The sequence below is a fragment of the Calidris pugnax genome, unplaced genomic scaffold, assembly GCF_001431845.1.
Source record: "Calidris pugnax isolate Ruff unplaced genomic scaffold, ASM143184v1 scaffold17, whole genome shotgun sequence".
Lineage (NCBI taxonomy): Eukaryota > Metazoa > Chordata > Aves > Charadriiformes > Scolopacidae > Calidris > Calidris pugnax.
The window spans coordinates 12,598,537-12,622,759 of NW_015090794.1; the positions used below are offsets into that span (position 1 = coordinate 12,598,537).

General features: G+C 46.7%; 1 protein-coding gene across 1 annotated transcript in view; it reads right to left on the bottom strand.

The window, feature by feature from the left end:
• Window positions 1–4,206: 4,206 nt before the first annotated feature.
• SLX4 (SLX4 structure-specific endonuclease subunit) overlaps window positions 4,207–24,223 on the bottom strand; it is a 40,669-nt gene continuing 20,652 nt past the window's right edge. The window contains exons 6-17 of the mRNA XM_014936678.1: window positions 23,956–24,130; window positions 21,768–21,983; window positions 19,928–20,142; window positions 18,630–18,943; window positions 16,849–17,122; window positions 15,690–15,778; window positions 12,153–12,299; window positions 10,257–10,426; window positions 7,027–9,467; window positions 6,111–6,213; window positions 5,430–5,891; window positions 4,207–4,828 (exon numbers count right to left, since the gene is read on the bottom strand). Coding sequence (XP_014792164.1) covers window positions 4,489–4,828; window positions 5,430–5,891; window positions 6,111–6,213; window positions 7,027–9,467; window positions 10,257–10,426; window positions 12,153–12,299; window positions 15,690–15,778; window positions 16,849–17,122; window positions 18,630–18,943; window positions 19,928–20,142; window positions 21,768–21,983; window positions 23,956–24,130 — 4,946 coding nt within the window. The 3' untranslated portion in view covers window positions 4,207–4,488. The remainder of the gene's footprint in view (window positions 4,829–5,429; window positions 5,892–6,110; window positions 6,214–7,026; window positions 9,468–10,256; window positions 10,427–12,152; window positions 12,300–15,689; window positions 15,779–16,848; window positions 17,123–18,629; window positions 18,944–19,927; window positions 20,143–21,767; window positions 21,984–23,955; window positions 24,131–24,223) is intronic.

Consider the following 24,223-nt stretch of genomic DNA (forward strand, 5'->3'; position numbering starts at 1 on the left):
GCGACGGGGCCGCTGTCACGTGATGGCGGCGGCCAATGGCGGGCGGCGCCTTCGCCGCTGAGGGAACCCGAAAATGGCGGCGGAGCCGGGGGTTGGGCTGGCGCCGGGCCTGGCCCACGGCGGGACTCGGCGGCGGCCCGCCGGACACACCGGGCCCCTCAGGGAGGGACCTTCTCTCCCCTCACAGGGGCTTTCCGCCATGGCCGGGGCCGCCCCCAGCGCACACCCACGCTCTCCCCACACTCACAGAGTCATCTGGGTTGAAAGGGACCTTCAAGATCATCCAGTCCAACCATCAACCCAACACTGCCAAACCCACCACGGACCCACGTTTCTCATCACCACGTGTGCAGGCTGTTAAATCCCTCCAGGGATGGTCACTCCACCACTGCCCTGGGTAGCCTCTTCCAAGGCTTCACAACCCTTTCAGTGTCAAAATTGTTCCTAATCTCCAATCTGAACCTCCCCTGGTGCAACTTGCGGCTGTTTCCTCTTGTCCCATGGCCTGTTCCTTGGGAGAAGAGACCAACCCCCCCTGGCTACACCCTCCTTTCAGGGAGTTGGAGAGAGCGAGAAGGTCTCCCCTCAGCCTCCTCTTCTCCAGGCTGAACACCCCCAGCTCCCTCACACTCCTCACAAGATTTGTGCTCCAGACCCCTCACCAGCTCCGTTGCCCTTCTCTGGACACACTCCAGCCTCTCAATGTCCTTTCTGTAGCGAGGGGTTCAAAACTGGACACAGTACATGGCCTCTGGTGCCAGGTGACACCATGGTTGCCAGAGAATCTCCTCACAGGGGAAGGGTTTCTCTCTTGTCCTCCCTGTGGAGGACAAGGCTGGGCAGGATCATCCTCATCAGGCCAACAGCAAACACCCACTGGCCTGTCCTCACAGGAGCTCAATGAACAAGACATGATAGAGCTTTCTGAGGAAAAGCAAGCATCCAGAGGACACCAACGTGTCTGTGAATTCGTATGTGGCTGAGCACCCTCCTTCCAAGAGATGAGGACCTGCTGGGTACTCAGTCCCAAGAGTGGAGATGTGCCCTTCAGTGTTGAAGGGGGAGTGGGCTTGTGCTGAGTTCTGGCACAAGCTTAAACCCTTAGCAATCACTTAAATCCTTAATGAGAACTCATTCCTTGGTAATCCAAGCTTACAAGATGTCTGCCTGGACAGCAGAGAAGCTGGAGTGGCAAGGAACTTGGCAGAGAAGTGCTGCAGGTACCTCTGAAACTATGTTCTGGGGGACCTTTGCTGAAGACCGCGTCACCTCTCCCAGGCACTTCTTGTGTCACTAAACGACGAGCAGCTTATACACAATGCCTCCAAAAGAAATGTTATGCTGGAATGATCTGAAAAGCAAACAAGGACGTTAGAAATGGACTTGCAGAACAGCTCCAGACCCCTTGAAGAACTGCAGGAAGGATTGCTCTCCGGTTTAGCCTTTCCGTATCGGAACGCTGGCACTGCAAGCACAATACCTGGGCTGTGCTGGCCCAGCAGTTGCCACTCTGCACGTGAAACTGGCCCCCCCATGGGTCTTGGCTGTGGCAGAGACCACGGTGATGGATCCCACCCACCCAGGGAAATCACTAAGGCAGGGTGGCATAAGCAGACACACAGAACTGTGCCTGAGAAAACAGCTCTCTTCCACATGCAAGATTATTATACAAACATCTGCAGCAGAGCTTTTCAGAATAAACCAATTCATTCTGAAAAAGCTATTTTTTTTCAAATATTTTTTTTCCATACCCAAACTGACATGGTGTAGCTGCAAAGGAGTAGCCACCATCAATCCCACAGACCATTTGATTGTCACAGGGAATTTAGAAACAGTGGTTTTCAGAGCTCACAAAGTGCATCTCGGTGAGGCAGAAGCTTTGTGCAACGCCAGTAATGTGTCTCCTTTCTTTAACTTAAAAATAATACCTTAGTTGAAAAGGTATTTTTTTTCCTGTGGCCTTGGAAGTGTTAAAACAAAGAGAAGTAGCGAAATATTTTTGAGAGCTGTTACTACACAGTTGGAAATAAAAAATGATGACAATGTATTTTCCAAGACAAATGAGCCTGCATTAGGAAGGTAAGAAAACACAGAAATAGATACAAATCCGACTGTTTGGCAACCCGTTACCGCTGGCAGATGGCAACGCCAGCGTTCGCTCGGGGACGCAGGCTTTGCTTACAGATAAATGAAGCAGGGAAATGAATAATTGCTTTTGGTTAATTTGCAGTGTATGTCAGATCTGCCCTTGCGCTCTTGAAGGCTGTAAAAGATTTTTAAATCCTTTTCTCATCATCTGAGAAAAGTTTTAGAATTACAAAGGGAGACACTTGGTCAGCCTCAGCAACAAGGAGGCAGAGCGGTCAGCTCCGAACCCCGGCGGCGCAGATGTGATATTTAAAGTCATCTTTCCACATTAGGCAAAGACTGCCCCATTGCAAGGTTTAAAGGTGACAAAACCAAGAGGTTGGAGACATTTCACTGACTATAATTCAGGCTTTTTTCATAACATGCTGAACACATTTTTCTAACACAATGCTATTAGAACGATTGTAATTTATATCTGCTGCACTGTGCCGCTGTGTTCATTGAAGGTTAAGATGCAATAAAAAATTAATTGCAAAATCTGTGGTTGTAAATACACGTCTTGCCTAAAAAGAGAGCAAAGAAGCTGGGAAAGGATCTTATTTTTTTTCCCATATTAAGCCTGGTGAGTAGGACGGAAGCTTTTTCAGAGTATGAAGTGTGTACTTGAGAAATACAGGGTACATTGAGGGAAACAACATTTCCTAGAACGCCACTTAAGGCAAACCTTGTCCTTTTCACGTTACAAAGTCATCTCCTGGCAGCTCTTGCACAAGGAGGAGAGGGAAGGAAAAGTGATGTGACTGCCAAAGGGAGAAAAACATCCCAAATTCCTGAAAATTCACCAGATGTGGTGAAAGGCTTTGCTAGGAGGTCCCCCCACCATTAAACACATCACCAGACACCTGACAGAGAAGAGGAGGATCATAAGTGGTCTCCCATTTTCCCTTCACCAGGATCCCACTGGACCATTCCCCCCAGGTCTCCCTTACCTTTGGCCAGCTTGTCTCTCTCCAAGTAGCCAATTCAGCCGCTGCTGGGTGATCACTCCCACTCCACCTCTCCTTGCTGCTGGGTGCCTGTGACAACTCCTCTTCCTCCAGTCCAGGTGCAGTCTGTGGACTCCACTGCTCTCCACTAGACCCAACGTTGCCACTTAGAACCCCCCCCAAGTCTGTCATAAGACATTATTTCTATTTTATCATTGTCTTACAAACTGTTTATTGTGTATAACAGAAATCAAATAAAACCAAGGATATACTTTATAAAAAATAGATTTTTTTTATAAGTTCCAAATATATAAATACGTTTAGAAATCTGGCTTCTTTTTTTGAGTGATGTCCATTTTGTTGAGTGAGACTCTTTGCAGACTCAGAACTGCCAGAACAGACATAAGTCAGAAGATGTTGAGAAAGTAAATATATAAAAGATGACAATTTAGGGTCCGAGACTTCCCCAAGAGTCCCAGACAGTTTGCAACCCAAGATCAGTCCAGTTTGGAAATGAGACTGGTCAGAGAAGTGGGTTTAGATGAGGTTGTAAGAAGTGCTGAAGAGATCCGGTGGGGACTGTAATACTGTCTTCTCAAAAACATCTCGCTGAGGACGACTCCAGCGACGCTGACAAGGTAGAATGGTGCTTGGAAAAGGGAGCAGACGCTGTGTTTAACACAGATCCAGCACGGAAATGAACACACAGAACCGAATGTTCGAACCTAAAGGGCTGTCAGGTGACACCTGGTGTCAAGAGGGCACTTTTGGGAGCCATCACAAAGAGACCAGAAAAACACCTCTGCTGTTTTGCAGCCATTTAAGAAACGCAGATTGAGGAGTTTTACCAGAAATTACAAACTGAACCGAGGACAGAAGAAAGGCATTGTATTTCCACAAGGATCCCTGCCTTAACAATCAGTGGGGCAATCACACGCTGAAGAAAAGAAGACAGAAGTCCCTGGGCTCTAAACAGAGCTTTACACAGGGGAAAGGGGACCAATTTCTTGCAGGCAAGTTATTCTAGTGAATGGAATTTGAAGGGTGAAGCATTTTACAGCCCAAGGCGAAGGGAAAAGTCTTGGAAGTGTCACTGGGGGAAGCACCTGTCTTTAGAAGCACCACCAAGTCGGGGACTTAAAACCTCTTAGAAAAACAGAAAGGAAAGAAAAGGCACGGGAAAGAAAATCGGGGGGAAGATAAGAGGCTCCAGATGACCTATGTGCTGAAGGCACTGGAGGAATGTGCAATTAGGGCCGTTCTCCAGCGTGTCATCTGAGGGCAGGCCACAGGGAGGAGCAGTGCACCCACGGATCAGAGCACCGCTGCTAGCACCAGCCTGGAACGGGGCTTCCAGCTTCTCCGAAGGCCTCCATGCACAACATTTTCAGGAGGGAGGAGGAGTGGGCTCCATTCAGTATCGTCTCCTCCGTTTTTTGTTCCCTTTTCTATTCTGTTCCTTCTCTTTCCGGGCTCTGGCTGTGGTAAACGTGATACAGTGAGCATCTAAAAAATCCAGCAGCTTTGCCTTGGAAATTTTAATGCCGTTCTGTTTCAGCTCCGCGTGCAGATCAGCCAGCTCAATTGGCTCATAAAAGAGAATCCTGCGGTACAGGGCTGTGTTTGAACGGATGTAGCACCTTACTGCCTCCAGCTTATCTTCCTCCCGAGCTGCTGCCTGAGATGCTGGAAGCTGCTCCTCCTCTTCCTCCTCCTCCTCGGATGCACAGGCTTCAAATCCCTTCATAAAAGAACTAAAAGCAAGATCAAGTAGACCAGAGATCAAAGAAAGAAGAGACCATCAAGGACAGGACCAGAGCTCCCCAATTCCTTGGTGGCCAACCCCTGTGATCAACCCTCTGTAGGATCATGGCCTCTCCAATACCTGCACCCATAAAATGAGCAAAGCAGCAGATAACACATGTTCTGCTGCTCACCCAGCCCTGGAGATGCCTGACATTCCTCACTCCCAACCCAGAGCACCTACAGCCACCATACTGCAGCAGCCTCCACCACACCATGCTGTGCTCTCCTCTCCCTGATCTTGCTGCAGGCTCTCAGCCAGCGCTGAGGGCTCCTTGTTGCTCAAACTTGCAGAGACCAGGCATGCCAGATGTGGGTCTTGTCCACGTGGAGCCACAAGAACTTTTGTGTCCCGAGAATGGCTCACTGGGAATTACACTAAAAAAGCCCAAAGCCTATTTCTTTTGTAAGAGCATGTTGACCTTCAAATGACAAGCCCAAGGAGGTGTCAGGAGCACTGTAGGCCACATGGACACTCACCTTGTCTGCCATGTCCTAGCTCATCTCTTTCCTGCACCACTGACTGCTTTGTTTAGTATTTTGTTCTCTTACCTCTGTGAACCGAAAGAGATGTCGCTTCCATCCAGTGAAGAACCTGCAGACTCCTGAGATGCTGAGAGCATCGGTTCCTCACCATCAGCTGCCAGAGAACATCTCTCTGGAGATACAGATTTGGCTCCTTCTGAGTGATGTGACATTTTAGTTCCCTCCTTGGGTGCTGCACAGCCTGTTTCACGGGATCCAACAAGGTCACCATCAGCCACAGGGAGTGCTGAAGAAGCCGTAGCAACCTGCTTCCTTTTGCCCATAGCCCTGGAGGCATTGGCACGTTTTCCACCAGCAGCCTGGCCTGCCTTTGACTGCCTGGGGCGTTTGGCCGGGGACTTCCGCAGGGGAGGCTGGGAAGGTGGGATTTCATCCTCAAAGTCAGAGTCCACGTCCCGGTGAGTATACTGGAATATCTCCTTCAGCTTCAACACCATCTGGCGTTTTGGGAGAGCACGAACTCCAAACCTGAAAGAGAAAGGTGGGAGCTTAGGTGAAGATAATGCTGCACCTTCCGCTGTCACAGCTCAGGAAGGGGCTCGGGCTAAGAATTCCAGTGGGCAGCTGGAAAAGTGTGATATGACCTTAAAAAACACTGACTGGAGCTCCACCAAGGTTTCCCTTTCAGCCCAGGAGCTTTCTTTCATGCTTCTCATAAAGAGCTGTAAGCGTGAAGGTAACGCTCACCTCCTCAACTCCTTCTTCAGCTGGGGGGTCTCCATGAGGGAGTAAGCTGGCATTGGTGTCATTGGGGTGCTGGGAGGCTTGTCCTTCTCCTGACAGGAAGGTTCTGCAGTAGAGTACAATTACCATGAGCAGAATTAGTACAAAAGGACTTAGAGTGGCTGATACCTTCCTCTCTTAATGGCAGCGATTCTAATATTATATAATAATTGTTTAAATAGCACTACGTTTCTAAAAGCTCTTTTAATTATTAATCAGCTTCATACTGCACAGAACAATCAACAGGTTTTTTTTTTTTCCCCCTAAGCTGGGATACTTGGTTTTTATTGCCTTTAAATCAGAAAATAGCTTAAATCAAGACATATGTCACGTCTGAATATGAACCCTGTTCAGGTCTTTGTTGGAACAGGCAACATTTACAAGGCAGTTAAAAAAACATGTTTACTGAATTCTGTGAAATGGTTCTTCTCCCAGGAAGGAAATTTCGTAACAGGGACTTGCAGCAGAAACTGAGCAAGTCAGGCTCCCGGGGTCCTGAGTTAAAGAATGATTTAATGATACCAGCTCACTGATACTGTGAAGCACAGTCTCACACGTCATGTTCTAAACACCCATTAAACTAATCACTTAGTATGGCATAATTAGTAATATGTTTCATTAGATACGATGAGATCAATTCCTGGTCTTAGATGGAAGGAAGCACGCAGGGACGTGCTGGGCAAGCAGAGGTCCCAGAGCAAAGAGGAGGCAGCAGAAGACAGCAGTGCCTCAGCAGAGCTTTGCAGGAAACCACATGTGAAGCTCACCCATGGGCAGGGACCCTTTCAATGTATCAAGTGAACAATAGGTGAGGTGACCACTTGAAAACAAAACCAGTTTAACCTAATCTGATAAATTTACTCTCAAGACAAGCTCTCACCAGGAGTCTTCAGAGGATCTGTCTCACAGGCACCGGCTGCAGCTGACAACCTCTGAGACAGAGGAAGCACCTCCGGAAATACTTCTTCCTCCTCTTCTCCATTCCAATCATCCCAGATTTTGGAGTTCAGGTAACTTGGTCTACTGCCCACTGGTGAACACGCCTCAATAAGACTCTTTTCAAGAGAGGGTAAAGTTGCTCTTCTGCCAACGTGACTTCCTCCCAGAGGGGTGCTGCCCCTAATTTCCTGCCCGTGGGCTGGGCTCTCCCACTGCTCCTGCCGAGAGCCTGGTTTGGTGCTGCTGGTCCTCGCATGGCTGACCTGGCTGGAGTCCTGGCCGTTACCCCTGACCGGTGACAGATACTCAACGTGCCAGCAGTCATCAAAGGGCATCGGGGGCTCGTCGCAAAGCAAGACGCTACTGCTCACAGAAGGCAGACTTATGTCCTTCTCACTGTCCTCTACCTCAATCACACTGGTATTTGCTTTATCTTCCAGTGACTGCTCCTGGCACGGAGGCGTGGGTTTGGATGAAAATGAGATCGTGGCACATTTGCTTTTTATGTCAGTGTGGCCAGGAGAGAGAACTGGATCCACTGGAGAAACTGGTGGAGAGTTCTTGGAAAATGATCCTGCTGCTGGGCTGCTGGGAGGGCTCCTTCCATTGACTGAGGTCTCCACAGGCAAATGTTCATCTGACAAGGTTGTTTCACGAACTTTCATTAAATTTTCAGCCATTTCATGGTGACTGTTACCTACTGCTAAGTTCTTTGTGCTGAGTTTAGATCTTGGACTCTTTAATAAATTAATGCTGGTGACCAGAGTCTGAGTTGAGAAACTCCTGCTTTTGCTTGGAACCGGTGTGTCTGGTACCAGCCAGGAGCTGTCTGTACCTGAAGACATTTCATGACCAAGCCTTTCTTGAGGGCTTGGGTTTGGACTCCATTTCCTCTCCAAACAAGCACCTTTTTGCCTGCTGAGAGGCGATTTGGTGAATATCTTTTCATCATTACTTATACGCACTGTATCTGTAACACCACACGAGACCTGGCTTGATCTCTGCTCTGTTTCAGTGACTGATGAGTTATGTTCAGGTTTTGGTGTCTCAGGATCTTGCTCTATGTTTGTACATTTCAGTTGCTCAGGGACTTCCACCTCCTTCAGAGCAGAGCCTGATTCTGGCGACTTATTGTTTTCTTCTAATTCCACTTCATCATCAGAAGATAAAACAATAACATCACCCTCCTCGTTCCCCCGAGCTGTGGCATCCCGAGTTCTGATGGCTGGTGATGACAACACTGGGACATTGTTTAAATCAACGTCAGGAAGCTCTGCTGGAGAAATTGTGTTGTCCTTTCTTGATGCAGTATCCAGCTCGTTGGCTTTCTGAAAGTGCGTTTCATCAGATGGGAATGATTTTTCCTGCTTGTTTTGCTTTGGTGTTGACACATGGTCTCCGGCAAACTTTCCCTCTGATTTTGGAGATGCAGGTGAAGAGCCAACAGCAGGAAAAAGGGGCACACAAGGCTTGGGAGGAGGACTCCCGTAAAAACCATTCCTACGTGGAGAGAGGTCTTTTTGTGACTTGCTGCACAGAAGCAAATCATTAACATCAACATCTTGTTCACTTGGAGCCTTTCCTGGTTCTCTGATAACCTCTTTCACTGGGGAAGGCTCACAGTAATCCCCCTGAGTTGCAGAAAACAAGTGTTCATAACTGTCATTTAGATTAGTCTCACCATTGAAGCCAGGAAACTGTTTTTCGCAGTGATCGGCCCCATCATGTGAGACCTGAGATGACTCTGAATCCTTCACACCCTCACATCTCCTAACGGCCTCTCCTTCATTAGCGGTGGCACCATGGGCTGCTACGTCCCATTTTTGAGGATCACTGTTGTGAAGAACAGAAGTGGCCTGTGCAGCATTCACGCTCCTGCACCTATTTATATTCTGCATTTTCTCTTCTGCAGATGAGCCACATTTAGATCTTTCCACATCATTGTCATCCCTCAAATCTTTGAGGTTGTTGCTTATTGAAGCAGATTCAGATCTCTCTGCCTCTTCCTCCTCAGTTTGCTGGTTTGCACCTGGGGCTGCCTCAGTATCACTGCAGATGCTGCAGTCTGTTCCCTCGCTCGCCTCTGTTTGACCTTGAGCCATCTTCCTCTGCGTTGCAGCAAATTCATAGATTTCCTCCAGCTCCTGTTCACCCACCCCATTGTCATCTTCATTCTGGCATTCAGGGCTTAGCATGGGTTCTCCTTCCTCATCTTCACCCTCCCACACTGATTTCAAGAGGTCTTGGAAGTTCTCAGCTCTGTCCTCACAATCTTTTTCATCCCTCACAGAGATAAGATCATCTTCTGAATCCACTCCGGAAGACACCTGACTCTCTCCAGTGTTGTTTTCACACTTTGCCATCAGTTCCCTCACACCAAACCTGCAAGGATATAATAGTAACGTTAGTATTTTCCTCCTCTGATATTTCTTAACCATTTGGCTGCCTGATCACTCTTGTGAGCTTTGTAGAGAATTTCCATGAGGATGCTGGTTTCCTAAGGTGTACAAGATCCAGTATACTCCTAAAATTCCAAGTTCCCTTTTCCAGGTATCACTCAGATGAAGGCATCAGGCTCATTCTTCCTTTTCTATGTTTGAGACTAAACAGTTCTATGACTCCACTAAAACCCCTTTGCCATTTGCACTGGTAAGAGCCTCTGGAATGGCTGGATAATGTCAGTCATGTGCAAGCTTCATGGCTGTTTAGAGTGACAGGGTGCCTTTGTACACACATTTTGGCAAGACTCAACCATTTTCCCTTGGTATCTCTCCAATTTCCAGCTCTTTACTTAGTGCACGCCTAGGATCACGATGGAGAGCGTGGCTGACACAATGTTAGCCTTCTGACACAAGCTAGTGCAACGCTTTGAGAGTCAGATACAGAAGATACGCTCATCATCACTGTCCACATCAACTGTCAATAAAGATCCTGAGACAAAACTCTGGGTATAAGTTTGCTAGGAATACATAGAATGTAGAAAATCTCACAGAGGTACAATCTGAAGAGACACTCATGGAAAAGATAAGGGTAGGAAGATCTTATGATCAAGTTTCATTTAAGGTGTAAGTGGAGGAGTATGGAATTTGTGAACCACTAAAACTTTAAGGGAGGATGTCAGGTTGGGGTTTGTGTGGCTGAAAGGATCCAAAACATGGTCATGCTACAAACCTGGCAGCCAGAGCCTCCACCTGGGGCAGCACCCCTGCAGGGACGTCAGCATCAGCAGCGTAGAGGTACCGCAGGAACGCGCACACCGCCTCTCCCGTCACGTCACTCAGCAGCACACGACGTGTCTGCGCGCTCCCATCTTCCTCCACCAAGAACCCTTCGCTGTGAACCTGGGGGAGGAGGAAAGCAAACAAAGTCCATTTGCTGGTAAAGGAATGCCAACACCAATGTTCTTGATCCTATCACCTTATTCCTTTAATTAGCCAAAGTCTCATCCTGGGACCAGCACCCGATGCCTCAGAGGGGACCGGTTACGCACAGCTTCATGTGGAAGAGGCCATTTCCTTCCTGACCCCACAGCTGTTTGCTTGGATGAAGTTTCACTACTCAAATTGGTTCAGTCGCACATATAAATGATGGTCTTAGAGTCTTCCAGTTAGTTTTGGAATCAAATTACTTCCCAGAGCACAATTTCCAGAGTTATCAACATCTCTACACAAGTGAGCTTCCTCTGATCTGTTTTGAATTTACCTACCCTTCATGCACAGCCAAAACTCCAGATCTCCTGGTGCCTCACAGGAAAAGAGACACCCTACAAAGTACTGTTCCACTGAACCGGACCGTTATCTGTGTGGGTCCAATTTGATCTCAGGTTTTGGTGAAAATGCATCTGCAGTTCAGGAAGGTCTTACTTCCTTTGCAGCCAAATCACTATTGCGCTATCTGAAACTCTCTGCAACGTCAGGGGACACCATGCGACAGCAAACACAAGCTCCAAAGTCATCTCTGGTTAATTACCCTCTCCTTGTTACCCAAAATCTTCAACAAAGAAGAGCACTCCCTCACCTATACAGAAAATAAACATGAAACGCCGCTCTGCAGGTGGGGATTTATAAGAAAATAACCCTCTGCAGGAATTAAAAATACAGCACGGGGCCAATCCCACAGCTCTATTCACACAAGTGATTCCTGCCCATGAAAACAGTGGATGAGAATGCTGCAGCCAGACAGAGTTGCAGGGAAATAATAAGAGAACATAGCTAGTCCAGTCATTTTTTAAGTCATTTAATCTGTGGGCACATGGGAAGATCCCTTAAAAAATGTCACATCAGACTGCTGTATGGCACCCATGAACTCCCCCTCCCCAAACTTTCACAGACCCCTCAGGAATGGCCTGAGTCACCCTGGGTGGAAACTACTGCCAACACGCATGAGGATAAAACTAATTCCACTGTTTCCAGAAGGACAGCTTTAAAGAAAGCCTCCTTTGTCAGGGAGCTGGCTGGATGGACTGGAAGCAGCTCTGTGAAAGAGCAGAGTTCAAGTTTTAGGCTCGGTGCCTTTCACTGTCCCGACAGGAGACTGCACAGGAACGGGCTGGGAACTATTCACCCCAAAACACTTCTGAGAACAGAAGAACTACTTCACCAGCTCTGCAAAAAGCACAGGTCAGTGCAGCGACCTCCAAAGAAACTCTGAGAGTGACAAAACCTCTCTGTAGGTTATTTTCAAGTACTTCCCGGAATCTCTTGACTCCATACTCAGGCTTCCCAGGTTGGGTGACAGGCAGGACACACCCAGATGGACAAGGCACTCTGCACTTGCACAGGGACTAAAATTCAAGGGCAAAAAGTACTTGGGAAGCTTTCTCCATTGCTCACGGGTAGAATGCAAGGAAGGATCCTTGCCTCCCTGTAGCTATCCCAGATAAAGTACCACATTTTCCATCACTTTGTCAGGATTCCTGTTTCCTAAGCTAAAAAAAAAAAACACTGCAGACCCAGAGGCTGGGCCCAGCAGTGCCCTGTGCTGATTCTATCACATTAATCAGGTGTGGGCAGTCTGGGCTTTTCTGAAGAAGGAAAGAGGAAAGTAAGTCATTTCAGCAGTACTTACAGCCTGAACAGCCTGTGGACACCGCGCGTACAACACAAACATGTGGGCATAAAGGACTTCCCCAGAGTCCACCTGGAACTGGACATCACTTAAGTGGGGGTTGTTGACCATCGCACTGAAATCATCAGCCAGCAACCTGAGAGAGGACTAGAACACAGAAGGGACACAAAGGCAGAAGTTAACATTACAGCTGTCAAACATTTCCCTGGAAAATAAGAAGGGAACAACCCAGTTTGTCAGCACTGCTGTAGTGTGGCCCCCAATTTGGATACGCTGCATCTGCCTCCTGAACATAATCATCAGCATTATCAATTTCAGGGCTTCCATAGGACAAATAAAATCTAACAGACACTTCTGGCTTTGTTTTCTTTCATTTCTTTTTCCAGTGTCTGGCAATTGTGCAGAAAGGGCAGTTCTGTTGTATTCCACTGTACTTGTTCTGCCTTGTATTACAGCAAATTATCACCCTCAGATCTTCACCACACCGTTTCCTGATGTGGTCTAGCCACTGCCTAGAGTTGGCCTCTTGATCTACTGCCTTCTACCACACTTTCAGGAAACTGTAATTTCCACTTTGATGGACTTGAACTCAAGTCACTATAATCAGAGGAAAGAGGATGACTCAGGGGTAGGGTAACGAGCCTTTCTTCTCTCGTTCACCATCTGGCAATGACAGCTGAGAAGAGCAGCTCTGCAATAAGGGGCCCACATAGAATAAAACTAATGTAGGTGTCTAGTTCAAAGGAATTTATGTGCACGTTACTGAAAGCCCTTCTTAAAATTCCACTCAATTGTAAAAAAGAAACATAATTTTGATTATCATTCTAGAAACCCTTGCTGGAATTTCGGGGAGGGCTGGCTGACTGAGCTACCTGTGACTGGTTACTGGTCCGACCTGGGGTATGCTTCCAAAACCAGATGATGAACACCAATTCTGCTCTGGAGCTTCTCCCAGTAAGAACCCACCCCAGGCAATCTTCTAAAGGCTCAGATCCCTCTAGGCAAGCGTTGCAGCTCTGGCAGTGGCCAGTGCTTCTGAGAAGTGTGAAATACCCTCAGCTCATGGTTGAGAGGCTGCTTGACTATAACTGGAAACCAGTTTATAGTCAACGTGCTAATCATTGACCTTGTGCTCTTCAAACCTACTGCAAAGTTGAGGAACTGCAAGTTCTATTTGGGAAGAATTACTTTACTAAGAGGGTGGTCAGGCACTGGAACGGCCTGCCCAGGGAGGTGATGGAGTCACCAACCCTGAAGGTATTTAATAAATGTGTAGACGTGGCACTTCAGGGCATGCTCTAGTGCCTGAGATTGTTGGGTTGGGTGTTTAGTTTTGTGTTTGGTTTTATGTGGTTTTTTGTTTGTTTGGAGTTTTTTTGTGTATGGTTGGACTCAAATGATCAAAAAGGTCCCTTCCAACCATGAAGATTCTGTGAAGATTGTACTCCAGTGAACATCTGCATGAGATGCAGTTCCACCTGGAACAACACAGCTCTTTATTTTATTAGCAGGTTTCTACATTAGCAGCAGACTGTGGAAACCCAACCTTTCTACTCCGTCCAGCGTGTGTTTGCGGGCAGCCAACACTAATTAGCGCCACAACAGCAGCACACAGCAGAACACTTCTTCCAGGCCTTCATAGGTGGGCTGGAGAAGACTCTGCATGACGTGGCAGTGGTGTGGACTGATCTCCAAGGGGAAGACAGGAAGCTCAGTCTGGAAACTAATCTGGTGCTTCTTGCTTTCTTATTCTTGGCAGGTAGGATACCTGCAAGACAGTGCCGCAGGAAGCCAGCAAACACAGGCTCCTGATGCTACGTTCCAGGCAGCGAGCCCAGAACAGCTTTCCTGCCGATGCTAAAATTATGAATCAGGAATGGAGAAATTAAATAAGGCTAGAAACCTCCTGGCTGCACCATGCTCTGTGCAAAGCAAACGCGCTGGTCTGAAGGCAGCACCAAGTGGGCACGTGCTCCTGTTGGAGAACACACCAGAACTCGCTCCTGCTGAGGAGGCCACACATCTGGGACTTCACAGATGTGAAAATAGTCTTAAGATATGGGTGGAGGGACGTGTCACCAATGCAATGGATGTGTTTGCTCTACACGGCTACACTCTCTGTGCTCATATAAAGCACAAATGTCTCCCACTGGAAATCCAGCTCTTCAGCAACACTTCATTTGCTCAGGAAAACTATCATGGAATCAAACTAAAATCTGAAAAAACGATCACACTGGTTTCTCTGGTAGCAACTGAGTTTCAACAACAGTATCAGAACAGTTTTTGTATTGCTAAAGGCCATTGGCTTAATAGACACAGAAGCTTATAAAACAACACATTTTTTCCTGCTAAGGATTTTTTTATTTTTTTTTTAAATAACCCCAAAGAATATCTAGAGTTTCTGTAACAAGTAGCTGGGATGTTTGAGTGTAGTAGATTCCCACCTCAGAGAATGGTCTCCTTTTACAAGTCTCTTAATTCTATTAACACAATATGAAAGTGCGTTCTCAAGGCATCACAAAATGAAAGCTACTAGCTTTCATGGCATGATTATTTATTATCAAACTAAAGATAATAAGTTTCACATGATAAGGCAGATGACCCTGGCAGGGAGATGAATTAGGGTTTTTTTTATATGGACTTCAGTTGAAGAAAACTGATCATATATCCCTGGGGCGTTATACATCCAGTGGTGCATCTGGGGTAAGTTGTGATCTACAGAACACTACTGGCTCGATAAAAATGTGATCTGTGACTCACGACCCTGTATTCTTCACCCAGTCACCACAGAGGGCACACTGATTTTCAAGCTAGATCCTCTGATATGTGTTCCCATAACTGAGGATTTTCTATACTAAAACTTTTAAAAGCTCACATTAGCAGCAAAAAACGTGCTCATCTTCCATGGACCTCACATCTTTCCACATCATCTATCAGGCTTTTATGCCAAATGAGGGAATTTAGTGCGAGTCAGCCAGTCCTTGCAAGAATTCCTTGTAAGACACGGTGTGGAGAGGAAGGTGACAGAGGAGGAAGAGCTCTGTTCAGAACCACCCAAAGCAGCTGGTGTGTGAGCCTGGAGGAAGCACCAGCAGCTCCATCTCTCCTGGGCTGCAGCCAGTTTTATCTTGGATATCCTGGGCATTAACACCGAGCAGGGTGGCCGCATCCCTAATTCCTACCCCCAAATACTCCTAGTGCTATAACGTAATTGTTTAACCTGATTCTCTTTATATAAACTATGCACAAATTTGCCTTATGTTACCTGTCATTTTAAATCATCTCTCTCATCAGGTAGGGTAAGGACTGAAAAATCTGCAGGCCTGCTCGTGGGCATCAGTGAAACACCACCACGTGAGCTGATCTCACCCGTGCCCATGATGATTCCTGAGTGACTGTGACCCTTAAGCACCTCCCTGTTTCTACAGAAAGGAATGGGAAATATTCCATACTTCTCTGAATTGCAAAAATGCGATAGCTTCTTTTTTACAGTGCTAAAATACCCAAAAAAGTGGAAAAAAAAAGGGTTATCCTTACTTTTTTAACACTGCTCGTCTGGAGACTCTTCTGTTTGGATGGAGGCACAAAGCCAGTATGTGGAGTATCACTGGAAGCCAGCTCTTTTCCTAAAAGAAGAAAACTCACATTACAAATTACAGACAACTTTTTAGTGAGACAGAGCGATGTCAGAACTCCTCAGAGGACCCTTGCCACGACAGCTCCCCAGGAGAGCTGCTATAACCAGCCTAACCGAGCTGGAGGTTCAGCCTCTCCCTCACACCTTTACTGGAGGGTTTGGCTCTGGGTGGTGACAGGCTGTTGGGTACCTGAGTACCCCTCAGCCACGAGCAGCACATCTTCAGATTCACCAGAATCATCTGGCTGGAGGAATCGTGGAGTGCAGTATGATTCTCTGCTTTCATGTCTCAGTTTTTCTCCAGTGGGGAAAAAAAAACCTATGACACAGAGCAGGATGGGAGATGCCACGGTCTCATCCGAGCAGCCAGGAGTAGTTTTATAGGCCCAAGAATCATTTGCTGCAGTTCAGCAGGGAGACTGAGGAATATTATACCCCAGTGAAAATGCAGAGAGGGGTGAACTTAGCAGCCTTGTTCTCTTTCACAGGTGAACAGGAGACACACAGCACCCACTGCTGAACAGCCAGGGCATTTTAAGGAATATCACTGACCTTGAAATGTGCAGTTGTGCACCACAACCTACTATAACGCTGCGATGCCCCCAGTCACATGCAGATGAATGCTGGAGATGTTGTATTTTTTCAATTCTGTACAGGTACAGATAAAACTTCAGGTTTGTGTAATCCATGTACCAGCATAAAATCATCCCTCCTGCACTTCTCCTTCACCCTCAAGACCTCAAAAGACAGTGCACATAACAGAAAGACTGTCCAAATAGCTGGGATGAGCATTTTGGCCCAGCTGTTGAACAAACCTGGCAGAAAATACTTTGATATTTTAGGGGATTTTTAAAATATGTGATTTAAGAACTATTTCAAAAACATCAGCTTGACTGTATCTAAAACTTACTACAGAAAAATATCGCCCCTCAATATCACCTCTTGGATCAACATCCTGTGGGTGCTGTCACAGCTCTCCTAACTCAGCACAGCGTTAAGCCTGGCTCTGGGCAGCCGAAGGGACTTGGGGACAGGGCTCACAAGGCTGCCAGAACTCACCTGGCTGCTCCACTGCCTGAACGTGGTCAACATCAAGGTTCCACTGAGTGAGGGTAAGTCCTTCCTTGGCCAACTCCACTAGGTCCTGCAGGGTCTGAACATCCTTCTGGCTGTGAGATAAAAACTGCCCATCTCCTTCCTGGCCTGACTTGGATTCATCAGGAGTTTGGCCTCCAACCTGCGTGCAAGTGTGCTCAGGAGAACTGAGGTCAGGCTGAGTTTGTTGGGATGCTTTTGGCTGATCAGAAGGCAGAAGGTTCTCTGGCTTATGATTCTGAGCAAAAGAGGGGAAAAAAAAGACACCAATAAATGAGGTTTATGTTTTACATATTTGCAGAGCTCAGAGAACAGTCTCTACTCCATACTTTTGAAACATCTAGTAAAGGATTACAGAGCGTTCCCCAGGTACAGGGGCTTCTGCAGCAAAAGCACTCTGCAGTTTTATGAAGGGCTCTCCAGAGGTAAGACAGCTCTGAACAGAAGAAAAAGGAAAACACAACAGAAAATGCAGGAAAGGTGGTTTCTCCAGGAGCGTGTCTGTGCAGGCAATTGCCAAGCAGGAAGAAAAGATGGTGGAAATGCTCCTACTCCAACATCTAAACATTTCATTATAGTCGGAGCGCCTGGCAACAGTCACAGCTGAAGCTCTCCAGGTGCTTCTGTTCTGAGCTCTGAAATGCTTTGGCAGTTACATGTAACTAAATTAAACTTTCACCTTGGAGCTGATATTTTCCAGGTTTGGTCTCCGTTTCCCAATAAAACTAGTTTTGTTTGTTTATTTCTAAGTAAAAATGGTAGAGCCATTTCTGTGAATGGAAAGAATCAGAGGGAAAACACACTCTTGCCATGGTTTTAAAGGCCTTCCTACTTTTGATTTTTAAAATTCTCTGGCAGTTTTTCACTTGAACAAAAGGCCAACAATTTTCATAGAGTGGAATCCCTCCATACAGCCCTCGCCTGCAATAAGCCAGTGAAAAACTCTGGGCTTTGACTAGGGAAGAAGTATTAAATAAAGCACCAATATACTCACAGTAGTTTTTGACCAAAAGCACCAAATAATTCTTCAAGGAAAGAATGAAGGAAGGAAGAGAAGTGATATCTTTCTTCTTAGAGAGCAAGGATGTGATGAGAGACTAGAAGAGCTTTGTCTATTATGTAGGAAATTTTATAAAAATACAGGGCACTGAAAGAGGGAGGAGATCTAGGGAAAAACCAGAATGGAACAGTAGGAGCTGAAAACTGGATCAAGGCTGATATGCACCAAGAGGCAGTGGGATGCACAGGGAAAGCCTGGCCTTTTACAACTCTAGGTGCTCCCACTTTCTCCTTTGTGCTGGACAAACATTAGCCTTCAGTTTAAACTCTTCACCCAGCTCCTTGCTGAGTGCAACACAAGGGCAAAGCTCGTCCTAGAGTCAATCAAAGTGCCAAGAAGGGAAACAAGAGTCAGGCTGCTGTAAACATGGACAAACTTATGGACAAAATGACCCCAATGGAGTCCCTTTACTCAGTACTCTCTGTTTTCATCAATTATATTTTCTGAAAGCTCAAGGAATAACATGGTAACGTGAGCCTTGGTCTCCTTTCCAAACAGAAGAAATGAAAGTTCAAGATCATAAAACCTAACTGTGTAAGATGAGGGGAGACCAAGGCATGAGCAGTGAGTATGAGTATGTGGAGGCAGGGGATCACTCATTTAAACATTAAATGAGGGAACAGAAGGGTTACAGGGCAAGTGAAACAGGGCACACAAGTATCAGAACAAGAACAGAGCATCGCACCTGCACAGGCTTCCAAGGCACAATTGGAGGGATTAATTCAGCAGTGTAGAATGATTCAAGGTCATACGGTCCTGTCAGAGCACTGATATTCCACAAAAAGCACTCCCTGGATTTGGACAATGGTAAGAGCCAGGTTGCTTTCCCAGATTCATCCTCCAAAATCCTGCTAGTGGGAAGCCGAGGGGTGGGAGGGAATTCCACCTCCTCTGCCAGCAGCATAGCTACTCGCTCTTGGATCCTTTTGCGGGCCTTCTCCGGGTCCTGAAGCAGTAATGGTGGAGTTGCAGTCGGGCCCTTTTTACGCCGTTTTTTCTCTTTAAACAGAAAAGGAAGAGGAACTCAAATACACAAACAACTGAAAGCCCAGGGCAGAAGAGCTCAACATACCAGCTCCTTTGGGTGTTGCAGTCAGGGATGACCAAAAGGCAGCTACAAGCCGAAGACAAGTCTTAAGATTTCCACAGGTAGCCCAAAGCCTCACGTCACCCTCACGGGAGAAATCAACTCCAGAAAAGAGTGACCCCTGCTCACACTGCTCTGCTGCCTGTTGGGAACAGTCACACCTCTACAAAACCCTTTTCTTGTGTACAGGTCACTGATTGTATGAAACTACAGCTCACACAAAAACCACACAGCTTCATTTGGGAATCCTCTGTCTTTCTATCTCTGCCTTACTCGTGCCCAACCCCAAATCCATCTGGCAGCACTTGTTGGCAAGAGGAGACCTGAGCAGTGGCACAAAAAGTGAATTCTTCCCTCTATACAGCACTCAATGCTCTCCTCGGGCAGTTGTCTTCCTTTCTAAACCTTTCTGCACACTGAAATGGTGAAGCTCAACAGCATGTCGTACACACATATGTCCACTACAGAAACGAAACAGAGAGATAAAGTTGAAAAAAGCCGCATTAATCCAGGTTGCAGCAGGATGAATAGAAAAAAAAAAATCTACTGCAGGAGAAATAACAATAATCTGTTTATGTTATTTCTTTTCACTTGCACAGTTTACAGAAAACAACAGCTTGTTTTAAGAATATTGTACAGATTCAAAACAATCAATCGGTGAAAAAAAAAAAGCATGAGATTCCTAAGGGATTTCACTAAAACCCATGGACATCTTGCAGCCTTTCTTGACTGTGTGTGGATACTGCATATTTTTGAAGCTCTGACAGCTTAAATAAAGCAGAAACAGAGCTGTCATCCCTCCTGTACCCAACAGGAAAGTTTCAGTGCAGAGCAGGCTGTGCTACATTATTCCTCCAGTAACACAGCCTTTGACACTAACTCACTTTAACACATACCTGATCCTGGCTTCCATTTGATTGGCAAAGCAGCCACTGGTTTCACATTTGTAACTGATTTTGCTTGTTCCTGCTTTTCTTGCTCCAACAGAGAGCGTGACATTGCCATAGCAACCAGCAAATCTTCATCCTTCGTCTCCATTTTGGCCCTCTTCTGCGTTTTCTTTGAGTCCTCTTTGGAGGAGCCTTTTCGCTTTGACCTGCTCGGTTGATTGCTGAAATACAAGAATGCAGCAGGAAGCCCAAGTTAATGTGACTGGATGAGAGACAAGAAACACTGAACACTCCAGACCAGCTGCTCTACTGGCTCTGAAAGATCCCCATATCCAGGATAATGAAAAACTATTCAGTACCTTCTGCCCTAGCAGAAAGCGAAGGATTTCTTATCACCCATGGAATCTAGAGCAACTTAGAGAAAGTTTTAATTTGAAAAGGTAACCACAAGACCACAACACTGATGTCAACATCTGCTATCTCCATCTTGAACGCTTTTTTGTACCTAAGGGGAAAAAACAAGTTGAAGCAGGGCTAAAACAAGATTGCCAGAAAAATCTCTCACACTCTTCTGCTTCTGCGGGGAACAGGCAACGGTCCTTCCTCAGTACAAAGGGGCTTATGAGCCTTTCTACAAATTCAGTCAGGCACCACTCGCTGTACTCTGAAGATTCTGCTCAAATCCAAGAGAGCAGATGCAGCTCTGCCTTTCAAATCATCACGTCTGTTTCCTCTTTGGCTCGGGGTGTAAAGCACATATATATCCAGTACAGCCACAAGCCGAAAAGGTGAGGCATTGGCACAGCAGATGCTCAGGAGAGACCGCACACTCGTGCTGTGTGGTTGCTTAATAAGCTCACACACACCATTCAGCTTTACTGACCAATTGTCTCACAGAGCACAAATATTTCTGACACACCAGCGTAAGATTATTTACTCCTCATTTTCACAGAATCATGGAATGGTTTGGGTTGGAAGGGAGCTTTAAGATCATTGAGTTCCAACCCCCTGCCCTGGGCAGGGACACCTCCCACCACACCACGTTGCTCCAAGCCCCCTCCAACCTGCCCTTGAACCCCTCCAGGGATGGGGCAGCCACAGCTTCTCGGGCCAACCTGGGCCAGGCTCTCACCACCCTCACACCAAACAAGTTCTTCCCCACAGCTCAGCTCCATCTCCCCTCTTTCAGGCTCAAACCCTTCCCCCTCCTCCTATGTCTCCCCTCCCTGATCCAGAGTCCCTCCCCAGCTTTCCTGTAGGCTCTTCAGGGACTGGAAAGGGCTCTAAGGTCTCCCCGGAGCCTTCTCTTCTCCAGGCTGAACCCCCCCAACTCTCTCAGCCTGTCCTTACAGCAGAGGGGCTCCAGCACTTGCAGCATCTCGGTGGCCTCCTCTGGACTTGTTCCAATAGGTCCATGCCCTTCCTGCGTTGAGGACTCCAAAGCTGGACACAGTACTCCAGGTGGAGTCTCATGAGAGCAGAGTAGAAGGGCAGAATCACCTCCCTCACCCTGCTGGCCACACTTCTTTTGATGCATCCCAGGATGCGGTTGGCTTTCTGGGCTGCCAGCAGGCACTGCCGGCTCATATCGAGCTTCTCATCCACGAGCACTCCTGCTGACTTTTAAAGTCACCCACCACCTGACCACTTCTGAAGGAAAACAAGATGATTTCTCCAACTAACTACCACATTCTCCTCCTGTGGTACTGGGTCATGGCTCTACTTGACCTTCTTTGGATGTGGGGTGCACCCAGAGTGAGTCTGCCTTACTTCTACCATTCAGGAGCACAAAGTCAATGCCTCAGGCCAAAATAGTACCCAGCATCTTTTCTTTTCACCAGCTTACCTGGGAGGCTGAAGAGGTGCATCACCAAGTGTGGACACCTGCAACTGCACTGCCTGAAGAAGCAGGTTAGGAGGAACATCCATCTCGACAGCGCAGCGTTTCAAGTGGCTGATTCGGCTCAGTGGGGTTTGGAACTGCTTCCCGCAGATGGGACACTCAGGGACCGGTGGTTTGCTGGAGGATGACATCTGTGCTTCTTCCATCTCGTCCAGACACCTGGGAGATGATGGCAAAGCTTACCTCTGAAGACTTTAAAACTGTCCACGCTAAGATTTAAAGCGTATTAAAGAAAAAGGAAGCGCAATCATCTCTAATACCTGTAACAGCCAAAGAAACATCCCCTAAAGATGCAAAAATGATGTGTCCACCACTGTGATGAGTATGAACTGAATTACAGTTACATGGAGAGACCGTGGCCTCAGAGACATATCAAAAACATGCTGCTCAGAAGCAACTGCAGGTTATAAGCTTCTTCAACTTCATCACTTGTCCGTTACCTGTTCCCTCTTTCTGCATTCATTCTAACATTCCAGCCAACTTATAAACTATCATGAAAAAAAGAATCACCCAAACCAGGACTATTTCTTGTCCTTCTACTAGTTTTGTAAAAGTAACTACATACAGTCTCAAGAATGCAAGTGTTTTCAAGTCAGATACCTCACTTGACAAGGGCAGTGTTTTATGTCACAGAAAAGGGACCAGTCAAAATTAACATTGCATTCAAGAGTGCAGGATAATGGACTTCTAATAATTACTGGTAGGTCAAAAGCTATGTAAAAAATGCTAATGGTTCTTTTTCTGTTCTCTCCGAAGAGATTCAGAGTGTGAAATCCTGGATCTGCAGTACCTGTTATCAAAATGACTCCCTGATTAGGTAATGACACACACAACCTACACACACAATGGTCTCTGTGTACAAGACCATTCATCTGATGTACTGGGACTGGTTATTACTGGTTTGCCAGTGCATCTGTCTACAGCTTTATCTCTTGTGATGAAGACTGCTATTAAAAATCCATGGCTAATACAGCCTTGTAATCTCATTTTACAATTACACGCTTATTAGTTCAGATAGCAGATTTAATTTCCAAAAAAACCCCACTTCTGAGACACTATCACTGTTTTACAATCTCTGTCCTCTCAAGCAGCAGTAAATATCTGACGACAGAAACAGCAATACCACCCCTAAAGCTGCAGCCAACCCTAATGAACGTGAGCCACTCAATAACGTAACGTAGGACTGGACAAAATCACTTCACTCTTGCCTTCTGAAAGTGCTGGAATTAAGAAATTATAGAATCATAGAATTTCCCAGGCCGGAAGGGACCTCCAAGGGTCATCTAGTCCGACCCCCCCACAGTCAGCAGGGACACCCCCAACTAGACCAGGTTGCCCAGGGCCTCGTCGAGCCTCACCTTGAATATCTCCAGGGAAGGGGTCTCAACCACCTCCCTGGGCAACCTGTTCCAGTGCTCCACTACCCTCACAGTAAAGAACCCCCTTCTAATCTCCAATCTAAATCTGTTCCCCTCCAGCTTGAAGCCATTTCCCCTCGTCCTGTCACTACAGGCCTTTCTAAACAGGCTCTCCCCAGCCTTCCTGTAGGCTCCCTTCAGGTACTGGAAGGCTGCAACATTTCAAACATGCTGTTTCTGATACCTTCTCAACAGAGAAGAGCACTCTTTTAATTTACAAAGAGCTATCTGTACATAAGACATTAACAGTACTTGGACATTTACCACTGAGGAAACTGTTAAATTAATGGCACTAATTTCAATTTAATTGCACACAAAGAGAAAAGAGAAGGCAGGGACACCCTCCTTTAGCCCCTTTGCTCTCACTGTCAAAGTTCTACAGTGCAAGTTATCTTTCTGAACAGTATCACCTTTCCCTCAGCAAACAGCTTGGGTGCACTGAGATACCAGATGTCCTTAGACAAACAATTTTTAGTGAAATAGATCAAACATTACTTTGTCGACTGAAATTGGCAGATCTCAATATCTGTAGCAGGTCCTCCTTAATTTTGCCAGGGACTTTACAAGGGCAGCCCCTGTTGATTTGAGCCATAAAAGTGTGCCACTACGCAGGCTCTCCTGCTACCACGTTCTTTAACAGCTAAACTGAGTGAGTGTTCCATGGGGCCGAGGGGGAGAGGGTGAGGAAAGGACGCATCCCGCTGGTCTCTCACCTGTTAACGTGCTGCTCTCGCCGCGTTGTGTTCATGGCTGAGAGATCCTTCTGGCAGATCTGACAGAAAAACAAGCCTACATCCTCCAGGCTTGCCAGGGCTTCCTCTTTGGTTTCCTGCTGAAGAGCCAAAGCCAGAGCACCGTCATGCTCCATGGAGGGAAGATGGTGGGTATCTGGCAAAGACAGGAGAGATGATCTAAGTCAGAAAACTAAGAATCCTGTATGAAAGGCGTGGAGCTGTTATACTTGTCATTATTAGTTTATTA